General features: G+C 49.4%; 1 protein-coding gene across 1 annotated transcript in view; it reads right to left on the reverse strand.

The window, feature by feature from the left end:
* Positions 1-848: 848 nt before the first annotated feature.
* LOC118373943 (BTB/POZ domain-containing protein KCTD16-like) overlaps positions 849-12597 on the reverse strand; it is a 36581-nt gene continuing 24832 nt past the window's right edge. Inside the window, exons 2-3 of the mRNA XM_052516348.1 lie at positions 1217-1435; positions 849-1093 (exon numbers count right to left, since the gene is read on the reverse strand). Of these exons, the coding sequence (XP_052372308.1) occupies positions 849-1093; positions 1217-1435 (464 nt within the window). The remainder of the gene's footprint in view (positions 1094-1216; positions 1436-12597) is intronic.

Raw genomic sequence — 12597 nt, forward strand, 5'->3', positions numbered from 1 at the left:
ACTGTAATACCTCAACTACCTGGTACCCCTGCACATTGACTCAGTTCTGGTACTCCTTATATATAGCCTCATAACTACCTGGTACCCCTGCACATTGACTCGGTTTGTGTAATTGTAGTAAATGTGTTACTATTTCCTAATATACAATTTTCCCAAATATTTGTCTTACTTTTTAACTCTGCATTGTTGTTAATGGGCTCGTAAATAAGCACTTCACTGTAAAGTCTACACCTGTTGTATTCGGCGTATGTGACCAATACAATTAAACTCCCCCTCCCCCTCCCTCCCTCCCTCCCCCCTCCCTCCCTCCCTCCCCCCCTCCCTCTCTCCCTCCCTCCCTCTCTCCACCCTCCTCCCCCTCCCTCCCTCCCCCTCCCCCTCCCCCTCCCTCCCCTCTCCCCCCCCCCTCCCCCCTCCCTCCCTCCCTCCCTCCCTCCCTCCCTCCCTCCCTCCCTCCCTCCCTCCCTCCTTCCCTCTCTCCCTCCCTCCCTCCCTCCCCCCCTCCCTCCCTCCCCCTCCCTCCCTCTCTCCCCCTCCCCCCTCCTCTCTCCCTCCTCCCCCTCCCTCCCTCCCTCCCCCTCCTCCCTCCCTCCCTCCCCCCCCTCCTCCCTCCCCCTCCCTCCCTCCCTCCCCCTCCTCTCTCCCCCTCCCCCCTCCCCCTCCCCCCCCTCCCTCCCCCCTCCCCTCCCTCTCCCCCTCCCTCCCTCCCTCCCTCCCTCCCTCCCTCCCTCTCTCCCCCCTCTCCCCCCTCCCTCCCCCCTCCCTCCCCCTCTCTCCCCCTCCCTCCCCCCTCCCTCCCTCTCCCCCCCCCTCCCCCCCTCCCCTCCTCCCTCCCTCCCTCCCTCTCCTTAGAGACGGTACTTCCTCAGCAGTTCTTGTTGCCACATGTACTTCCTCTCTGGGAAGCGTTCAGGAATCCTGATCCTGTGGAAGTCCTGGATGCACCTCTCCAGCTCCTGCTCCGGTGTTAACTTCTCCTTGTTGGCCTTCCTCTTGGCTGCAGCGTCCCGGTGCTCCCTGATCCCCATGGTCCTCACACGGAGCAGGTCCGTCTTCCTCCTCACCTCCGACGGCTGGAGCAGCTGAACGGGCCCTTTAGGGGAGGAGGAGGAAGGAGAGAGAAGAAGACGTTTTATTAAACAGACACCTTTTCAAAACACCCAAAGTCACCGAAGGGATACTGCGGAGAGGTACAGAAGAGGAGGAACACCCACACCTTTCTTCAGTGGCCGGTCCAGGGTCTGGGCGACGGGGTGAGGCTGACGGCTGACGGAACCACAGATGACAGTGCCCTGAGGGGAGCTGGCTTCTGATTGGGTCTCGGAGCAGGAAGTAGAGAGCTCGTTCAAAGATGTGCCACTCTCTCCCTCGCGCTCACTCTTGTGGCTCTTGCAGCAGCAGTCGCAGTGGGACGAAGACCACCTGGATGGGCCACCTGGAGAAGACACGTGTGTAGACAAACACATACACACACACACACACACACACACACACACACACACACACACACACACACACACACACACACACACACACACACACACACACACACACACACACACACACACACACACACACACACACACACACACACACACACACACACACACAACCTGATTTCCATAACCGAAGTGACAGAAGTAGACAGAGACTGCAGGCTTCAGTTCACAAATGACTCACATATTGAATTCATCAGTTATCATAGACGTGAATAAATTGTTGTGACAAGAGAATCCTCACAATATACATTATTATTAGCTAACTCTCTCAGCCTACACTGACAGCTGTATAATCAAACAGACTGGTTACTGAACAGACAAACCCTGACAGATGTATAATGGAATGTCATCAAGACATCTTTCACAAGATGTAGGGAGAGGGGCAGCATCACTTACCTTTCATTACTGAGTCTTTGAGTGAGTGCGTGTGTGATGGATATAGTGTGTGTGTGTGTGTGTGTGTGTGTGTGTGTGTGTGTGTGTGTGTGTGTGTGTGTGTGTGTGTGTGTGTGTGTGTGTGTGTGTGTGTGTGCGTGTGTGTGTGTGTGTGTGTGTGTGTGTGTGTGTGTGATGGATATAGTGTTGTGTGTGTGTGTGTGTGTGTGTGTGTGTGTGTGTGTGTGTGTGTGTGTGTGTGTGTGTGTGTGTGTGTGTGTGTGTTGGATAAAGTGTGTGTGTGTGTGCTCCTCTAGACCTCCTCGTCTAGACCTCCTCCTCTAGGCCTCCACTAGACCTGTTCCTCTAGACCTCCTCCTCTAGACCTCCTCCTCTAGACCACCTCCTCTAGACCTCCTCCTCTAGACCACCTCCTCAAGACCTCCTCTAGACCTCCTCCACTAGACATCCTCGAGACCTCCTCTAGACCTCCTCCTCTAGACCTCCTCCTCTAGACCTCCTCTAGACCTCCTCTAGACCTCCTCCACTAAACCACCTCCTCTAGACTTCCTCTAGACCACCTCCTCTAGACCTCCTCCTCTAGACCTCCACTAGACCTACTCCTCTAGACCTCCTCTAAACTTCCTCTAGACCTCCTCTAAACCACCTCCTCTACACCTCCTCCAGACCTCCTCCTCTAGACCTCCTCTAAACTTCCTCTAGACCTCCTCTAAACCACCTCCTCTAGACCTCCTCCAGACCTCCTCCTCTAGACCTCCTCTAAACTTCCTCTAGACCTCCTCTACACCACCTCCTCTAGACCTCCTCCATACCTCCTCTAGACCACCTCCTCTAGACCTCCTCCTCTAGACCTCCACTAGACCTCCTCCACTAGACCTCCTCCTCTAGACCTCCTCTAAACTTCCTCTAGACCTCCTCTAAACCACCTCCTCTTGACCTCCTCCAGACCTCCTACTCTAGACCTCCTCTAAACTTCCTCTAGACCTCCTCTAAACCACCTCCTCTAGACCTCCTCCAGACCTCCTTCTCTAGACCTCCTCTAAACTTCCTCTAGACCTCCTCTAAACCACCTCCTCTAGACCTCCTCCAGACCTCCTCCTCTAGACCTCCTCTAGACCTCCTCTAAACCTCCTCTAGTCCTCCTCCTCTAGACCTCCTCTAGACCTCCTCCTCTAGACCTCCTCTAGACAGCATAACACCCTTCCTTCCCTTCGTACCCACTTCTCGTCCTCGCCTCTGAAACCAAAGTCAGTCTGAATTTGTCCTACATGCCCGCTAGACATTTCTCATTAAAACCATCACTGTAGCAACTTCATACAGTACACACAGGGAGAGGGAGAGAAAAAGAAGGGTTTTCCTATGGGGACAGCCAAATAACCCTTTTGGAACCCTTTTCTCTATGAGTGTACACAGTGAACTACTTTTGACGGTGTTTAGGGAATAGGTTGTCATTTGGGAGGAAACCTAAGACATCATTAATCCTGGGTGTTACACATGCAATAGCAGCAGAATGAGGTTGCTGAGATGGGGGAGGAGTGAAGTGTGTGTGTGTGTGTGTGTGTGTGTGTGTGTGTGTGTGTGTGTGTGTGTGTGTGTGTGTGTGTGTGTGTGTGTGTGTGTGTGTGTGTGTGTGTGTGTGGGTCAGACTGGTTTTTTGACCTGCTGTCAGTGAAGATTGATACGAGCAGTAAAACTGACAGTGGTTCAACTGCCTGTGGATATGCCCTTACACACACGCACAAACACACTCACGCATAGACACACACACAATCACACAAAGACACACACACAGCCTCTGGATATGCTCTGAATAGGATGTTTTCCAGTAGAAGTATTACCAAGGTAAAATGTGACTGTCTTCGGAACCTGAGGCCAGACTAGCAAATGAAAGAAGGCCAAGGTGCTGGGAAGGTTAAGATGGAAAACAGAAGAATACGACTGGGAAGGTTAGCAGGAAAACAGAAGACTATATCTGGGAAGGTTAGGAGGAAAACAGAAGACTACATCTGGGAAAGTTAAGACGAAAACAGAAGACTACATCTGGGAAGGTTAGGAGGAAAACAGAAGACTACATCTGGGAAGGTTAGGAGGAAAACAGAAGACTACGACTGGGAAGGTTAGGAGGAAAACAGAAGACTACATCTGGGAAGGTTAGGAGGAAAACAGAAGACTACAGCTGGGAAGGTTAGGAGGAAAACAGAAGACTACATCTGGGAAGGTTAGGAGGAAAACAGAAGACTACATCTGGGAAGGTTAGGAGGAAAACAGAAGACTACAGCTGGGAAGGTTAGGAGGAAAACAGAAGACTACATCTGGGAAGGTTAGGAGGAAAACAGAAGACTACATCTGGGAAGGTTAGGAGGACAACAGAAGACTACATCTGGGAAGGTTAAGGAAAGCAGAAGACTACATCTGGGAAGGTTAGGAGGAAAACAGAAGACTACAGCTGGGAAGGTTAGGAGGAAAACAGAAGACTACATCTGGGAAGGTTAGGAGGAAAACAGAAGACTACGACTGGGAAGGTTAGGAGGAAAACAGAAGACTACAGCTGGGAAGGTTAGGAGGAAAACAGAAGACTACATCTGGGAAGGTTAGGAGGAAAACAGAAGACTACATCTGGGAAGGTTAGGAGGACAACAGAAGACTACATCTGGGAAGGTTAAGACGAAAGCAGAAGACTACATCTGGGAAGGTTAGGAGGAAAACAGAAGACTACAGCTGGGAAGGTTAGGAGGAAAACAGAAGACTACATCTGGGAAGGTTAGGAGGAAAACAGAAGACTACGACTGGGAAGGTTAGGAGGACAACAGAAGACTACATCTGGGAAGGTTAGGAGGAAAACAGAAGACTACGACTGGGAAGGTTAGGGGGAAAACAGAAGACTACAGCTGGAAAGGTTAGGGGGAAAACAGAAGAATACATCTGGGAAGGTTAGGGGGAAAACAGAAGACTACATCTGGGAAGGTTAGGGGGAAAACAGAAGACTACATCTGGGAAGGTTAGGGGGAAAGCAGAAGACTACATCTGGGAAGGTTAGGGGGAAAACAGAAGACTACATCTGGGAAGGTTAGGGGGGGAAACAGAAGACTACGACTGGGAAGGTTAGGGGGAAAACAGAAGACTACATCTGGGAAGGTTAGGAGGAAAACAGAAGACTAAGACTGGGAAGGTTAGGAGGAAAACAGAAGACTACATCTGGGAAGGTTAAGACGAAAACAGAAGACTACATCTGGGAAGGTTAGGAGGAAAACAGAAGACTACAGCTGGGAAGGTTAGGAGGAAAACAGAAGACTACATCTGGGAAGGTTAGGAGGAAAACAGAAGACTACAGCTGGGAAGGTTATGGAGGAAAACAGAAGAATACATCTGGGAAGGTTAGGAGGACAACAGAAGACTACGACTGGGAAGGTTAGGAGGAAAACAGAAGACTACGACTGGGAAGGTTAGGAGGACAACAGAAGACTACATCTGGGAAGGTTAGGAGGAAAACAGAAGACTACGACTGGGAAGGTTAGGAGGACAACAGAAGACTACATCTGGGAAGGTTAGGAGGAAAACAGAAGACTACAGCTGGGAAGGTTAGGAGGAAAACAGAAGACTACGACTGGGAAGGTTAGGAGGAAAACAGAAGACTACATCTGGGAAGGTTAGGAGGAAAACAGAAGACTATGACTGGGAAGGTTAGGAGGAAAACAGAAGACTACGACTGGGAAGGTTAGGAGGAAAACAGAAGACTACGACTGGGAAGGTTAGGAGGAAAACAGAAGACTACATCTGGGAAGGTTAGGAGGAAAACAGAAGACTACGACTGGGAAGGTTAGGAGGAAAACAGAAGACTACATCTGGGAAGGTTAGGAGGAAAACAGAAGACTACGACTGGGAAGGTTAGGAGGAAAACAGAAGACTACATCTGGGAAGGTTAGGAGGAAAACAGAAGACTACGACTGGGAAGGTTAGGAGGAAAACAGAAGACTACATCTGGGAAGGTTAGGAGGAAAACAGAAGACTACATCTGGGAAGGTTAGGGGGAAAACATGGATGGGGGGACCTCATCCTAGATCAGCATTCCTACTCTGAGACACTTTGTGAATACAGGCGCTGGCTTTGTGCCTGTACAGACTACAAGCATTCAATGATTCATTTATTTTCAGATTTATTTTATATTCACGCATGTCTTTGAGGACCTTGTATCTTCCCTAAAGAAACATTATTCCATTTCAACGTTACAATTTATGTTTTTTTAATTTTCTATAACCTGGAAGGACAGACATGCCCGCTGACTTCGCTCTGATGTCCTTACAGGAATACAACCATCGAAAACAATAATACGACTACTCAAGCATAGACAGTCTAAATGGACAAATACAAGGGGTAATCATTGGGTCATTACCTGCAGACAGTGTTTACGTCCCAAATAACACCCTATTCCCTATTACAGTGCACTAGTTCTATCCAGGGCTCATAGAGCTCTGGTCAAAAGTAGTGCACTATATAGAGATTAGGGTGTCATTTGGTATGCAAGCCCAGTGCATTTGGCAATTGATATGAAACAAGGAGTTTAGTTCAACAGGGATTTGAGCCTCTCAGCTTTTTACTGTAATAACAGCCTCATCTCTGCATAGTGATGTGACTGCATTAGTCTGATAGCAGAGAGAGAGAGAGAGAGAGAGAGAGTTTCCCATGCCAATAAAGCCCCTTGAATTGAATTGAGAGAGGCTAACAGCTTTTTAATGGCTAATCCATGCCTGAGTCCCAAATGGCACCCTATTCCCTATATAGTCTACTAGTTTTGATCAAGGCCCTATGAGTCCTGGTCATAAGTAGGGCACTGTAATAGGGAATAGGGTGCCATTTGGGACGGGACCTGAGTAAAGAGGCAAATCAGACCATCAATGTCTCCTCATAGAGAGAATCAGACTGCATTGGGAACTGTGCCCACCAAACAGAGAGGTAGGGAGAGAGAGAGAAACAGGGAGGGAGAGAGAAACAAGGAGGGAGAGAGAGAGAAACAGGGAGGGAGAGAGAGAGAAACAGGGAGGGAGAGAGGGAGACAAACAAAAAGGGAGAGAGAGAGAGAAACAGAGGGAGGAAGGGAGAGAGGGAAACGGAGAGAGGGAGAGAAAAGGTTCAAGGAGAGAGAAACAGAGAGGCAGGGAGAGAGAGAAATAAAGAGGAAGGAAGGGAAACAGAGGGAGATGGAGAAAGAGAGAGAGGGAGTAGGAGAAAGAGATGGAGGGATGGAGAGAAACAGAGGGAGGGATGGAGAGAAACAGAGGGAGGGGGCAGGGAGGGAGAGAAACAGAGAGGGAGGGAGAAAGAGAGAGGGAGGGAGAAAGAGATGGAGGGATGGAGAGAAATAGAGATGGAGGGAGAAAGAGAGGGAGGGATGGAGAGAAACAGAGAGGGAGGGATGGAGAGAAACAGAGGGAGGGAGAGAGAGAAACAGGGAGAGGGAGGGAGGGGGGAAGGAGGGGAGATAAGAGAAACAGGCAGGCAGGGAGAGACAGAGGGAGGAGAGAATCAAAGATGGAGGGAGGGCAAGTCGGTTAGGACATCAACTTTGTACATGACACAAGTCATTTTTCCAACAATTGTTTTTACAGACAGATTATTTAACAGTTAATTCACTGTTCAGGAGTCTTATGGCTTGTGGTTAGAAGCTGACAAGGAGCCTTTTGCTCCTTTGACTTGGCACTCCGGTGCTGCTTGCCGTGCGGTAGTAGAGAGAACAGTCTATGACTGGGGTGGCTGGGATCTTTGACCATTTTTAGAGCCTTCCTTTGACTCCGCCTGGTGCAGAGGTCCTGGATGTCAGGCAGCTTAGCCCCAGTGATGTACTGGGCCGTACGCACTACCCTCTGAAGTGCAATGCAGTCATAGGTTGAGCAGTTGCCGTACCAGGCAATTCTGGCACCACCCGGCCAGGTCTCTGACCTCCTCCCTATAGGCTGTCTCGTCGTTGATCAGGCCTACCACTGATGTTTCATCAGCAAACTTAATGATGGTGTTGGAGTCGTGCCAAGCCATGCAGTCATGGGTGAACAGGGACTACAGGAGGAGACTGAGCACGCACCCCTGCGGGGCTCCAATGTTGAGGATCAGCGTGGCAGATGTGTTGCTACCTACTCTTACCACCTGGGGGCGGCCCGTCAGAAAGTACAGGATCCAGTTGCAGAGGGAGGTGCTTACGGGCATTCACAAGGGCATTCACCACCCCCTCTATCTCTCGACCTCTCACTCTCCCAGAAACCCCATAATTAGCGTCATACACATTTCAGGGCAGTTACTGTTGAAGGTTTGTTTTCTATACAGAACATTCATGATGGAAACAAACTTTAACAGTACAGAAAGAAAAAATAATAATTTCAGGAACCGCATCCATAACTTGACATACATGTTTTAAATCTTGATATCTTTTAATATTTTATACACCTAGTTCCTAGACGACCGCACCTTGTTCCTAGACGACCACGCCTTGTTCCTAGATGACCGCACCTTGTTCCTAGACAACCACGCCTTGTTCCTAGACAACCACGCCTTGTTCCTAGACAACCACGCCTTGTTCCTAGACAATCACGCCTTGTTCCTAGACAACCACGCCTTGTTCCTAGACAACCACGCCTTGTTCCTAGACAACCACGCCTTGTTCCTAGACAATCACGCCTTGTTCCTAGACAATCACGCCTTGTTCCTAGACAACCACGCCTTGTTCCTAGACAATCACGCCTTGTTCCTAGACAACCACGCCTTGTTCCTAGACAACCGCGCCTTGTTCCTAGATGACCGCGCCTAGTTCCTAGGCGACCGCGCCTAGTTCCTAGATGACCGCACCTTCTTCCTAGACGACCGCGCCTAGACAACCGCGCCTTGTTCCTAGACGACCGCGCCTAGACAACCGCGCCCTGTTCCTAGACAACCACGCCTTGTTCCTAGACAACCACGCCTTGTTCCTAGACAATCACGCCTTGTTCCTAGACAACCACGCCTTGTTCCTAGACAACCACGCCTTGTTCCTAGACAACCACGCCTTGTTCCTAGACAATCACGCCTTGTTCCTAGACAACCACGCCTTGTTCCTAGACAACCACGCCTTGTTCCTAGACAACCACGCCTTGTTCCTAGACAATCACGCCTTGTTCCTAGACAACCACGCCTTGTTCCTAGACAATCACGCCTTGTTCCTAGACAACCACGCCTTGTTCCTAGACAACCGCGCCTTGTTCCTAGATGACCGCGCCTAGTTCCTAGGCGACCGCGCCTAGTTCCTAGATGACCGCACCTTCTTCCTAGACGACCGCGCCTAGACAACCGCGCCTTGTTCCTAGACGACCGCGCCTAGACAACCGCGCCCTGTTCCTAGACAACCACGCCTAGACAACCGCGCCTTGTTCCTAGACAACCGCGCCTAGTTCCTAGACAACCGCACCTTCTTCCTAGACAACCGCGCCCTGGTTCCTAGGCGACCGCGCCTTGTTCCTAGACGACCGCGCCTAGTTCCTAGACGACCGCACCTTCTTCCTAGACGACCGCGCCTAGACAACCACACCTGGTTCCTAGGCGACCGCGCCTAGTTCCTAGACGACCGCACCTTGTTCCGAGACGACCGCGCCTTGTTCCTAGACAACCACGCCTTGTTCCTAGACGACCACGCCTAGTTCCTAGACGATCGCGCCTAGTTCCTAGACGACCGCACCTTGTTCCTAGACGACCGCGCCGTGTTCCTAGACAACCACGCCTTGTTCCTAGACAACCGCGCCTTGTTCCTAGACAACCACGCCTTGTTCCTAGACAATCACGCCTTGTTCCTAGACAATCACGCCTTGTTCCTAGACGACCGCGCCTAGACAACCGCGCCTTGTTCCTAGACGACCGCGCCTAGACAACCGCGCCCTGTTCCTAGACAACCACGCCTAGACAACCGCGCCTTGTTCCTAGACGACCGCGCCTAGTTCCTAGACGACCGCACCTTCTTCCTAGACGACCGCGCCTAGACAACCGCGCCTGGTTCCTAGGCGACCGCGCCTAGTTCCTAGACGACCGCGCCTAGTTCCTAGACGACCGCACCTTCTTCCTAGACGACCGCGCCTAGACAACCACACCTGGTTCCTAGGCGACCGCGCCTAGTTCCTAGACGACCGCACCTTGTTCCGAGACGACCGCGCCTTGTTCCTAGACAATCACGCCTTGTTCCTAGACAATCACGCCTTGTTCCTAGACAACCACGCCTTGTTCCTAGATGACCGCGCCTAGTTCCTAGACGACCGCACCTTCTTCCTAGACGACCGCGCCTAGACAACCACACCTGGTTCCTAGACGACCACGCCTAGACAACCACGCCTTGTTCCTAGATGACCACGCCTAGTTCCTAGACGATCGCGCCTAGTTCCTAGACGACCGCACCTTGTTCCTAGACGACCGCGCCGTGTTCCTAGACAACCACGCCTTGTTCCTAGACAACCGCGCCTTGTTCCTAGACAATCACGCCTTGTTCCTAGACAATCACGCCTTGTTCCTAGACAATCACGCCTTGTTCCTAGACGATCGCGCCTAGTTCCTAGACGACCGCACCTTGTTCCTAGACGACCGCGCCGTGTTCCTAGACAACCACGCCTTGTTCCTAGACAACCACGCCTTGTTCCTAGACAATCACGCCTTGTTCCTAGACGGCCGCTCCTTGTTCCTAGACGACCACGTCTAGACAACCACGCCTTGTTCCTAGACGACCACTACATTAGCTCATAATAATACCGTAAGTGAGAGTAATCTGCTGCTCAAAATTATTATTATTATTTATTTATTTTAATGAAAAAAAATAAGAAAAAAACGAATCTGCTGCTCCTGAGTCAGACACACCCAGTCAGACACACCCAGACAGACACACCCAGTCAGACACACCCAGTCAGACACACCCAGACAGACACACCCAGTCAGACACACCCAGTCAGACACACCCAGACAGACACACCCAGTCAGACACACCCAGACAGACACACCCAGTCAGACACACCCAGTCAGACACACCCAGACAGACACACCCAGTCAGACACACCCAGACAGACACACCCAGTATGACACACCCAGTATGACACACCCAGTCTGACACACCCAGTCTGACACACCCACCCAGACACACCCACCCAGACACACCCAGTCTGACACACCCAGTCTGACACACCCACCCAGACACACCGAGTCAGACACACCCACCCAGACACACCCACCCAGACACACCCAGTCTGACACACCCAGTCACACACACACACACACACACACACACACACACACACACACACACACACACACACACACACACACACACACACACACACACACTGAAGCCTCAGACACTCAGACATGCCTGTTCTTCAATGTTTCGTTTTCAATGGCAGACTAGGCCCAGATTCACAAAACCTTCTTAAGACATTTGTTGTTCTTAAATGCATTTCATTCCTTAATGATAGAAGGTTCTTGGAAGAAGAAAAAATGTGCTTAATTTCCTATGTTTTTCCTTAAGCAAAAAGTTAAGAAGACATTTGATTATTGAAAATAAAGCTCTCGGAAATGATCTTAATTCCAAGATAACTAAACCCTTGTCTTAAATTCAGTGCAGTGAGAGAAAAAGCAACAGTGAAAGCAACATGTTTCATTTACTCACAAACTGATCTGAAAAGTTTCAGTATTGCTTGTGATTGAAACCCAAGAACATGTTTTGAGGAACAGTGATCTGTCGCTAGCTATATAGTTAGTTTAAATCGGTTGACTAGCATCAAGATATTTGAGAAGTTTGTAAGAAAATCATGAAATCTTAAGCTATTGTTGAGGGATTCCACTCTTTGGCACTTGTTTTTTTTTCTTAAGAAACTTTTTCTGTTTTTGCGTAAGAAGTGTATTGTGAATCTGGGCCTTGTTGTCTGGCCTCCTCCATCTCTATCTACCAACAAGAAAATAGGTCTGAAACGCAAATAAACTTTTCACAACTCAAAGCTGATCAGGCTGAGTTAGAGAAAAATCTTGCTTGAACTTTTTCAATTTCTGAAAACAACAAACGTGTTTGTTTCTCATCAGGTGTTGGTTGGGTTTGTTGTGTGTCCTCGTTTCAAATAACAAAGGTCTTTATGTACACTACCGTTCAAAAGTTTGGGGTCACATAGAAATGTCCTTGTTTTTGAAATAATTATTATTTTTTAAATGTCCATTAAAATAACATCAAATTGATCAGAAATATAGTGTAGATATTGTTAATGTTGTAAATGACTAGCGTAGCTGGAAATGATCGATGATGAAAATGATCAATTAGCCTTTTAAAATTATGAACTTGGATTAGCTAACACAATGGGCCATTAGAACACAGGAGTGATGGTTGCTGATAATGGGACTCTGTACACCTATGTAGATATTCCATAAAACATCTGCCATTTCCACCTCCAATAGTCATTTACAATGACAATTTGATATTATTTTAATGGACATTTTTTGTTGTTTTTCTTTCAAAAACAAGGAAATTTCTGTGACCCCAAACTTTTGAATGGTAGTGTTCTCCAAACCAACACAAAACCATCAGATATTCTGTCTTCATGTTCTCCGTCTGACTCCCTCTTCTCCAGTGAGTTCCTCCGTCTGACTCCCTCTTCTCAAGTGAGTTCCTCCGTCTGACTCCCTCTTCTCCAGTGAGTTCCTCCGTCCGACTCCCTCTTCTCCAGTG

This window comes from Oncorhynchus keta, chromosome 4, assembly GCF_023373465.1.
Source record: "Oncorhynchus keta strain PuntledgeMale-10-30-2019 chromosome 4, Oket_V2, whole genome shotgun sequence".
Taxonomy (NCBI): domain Eukaryota; kingdom Metazoa; phylum Chordata; class Actinopteri; order Salmoniformes; family Salmonidae; genus Oncorhynchus; species Oncorhynchus keta.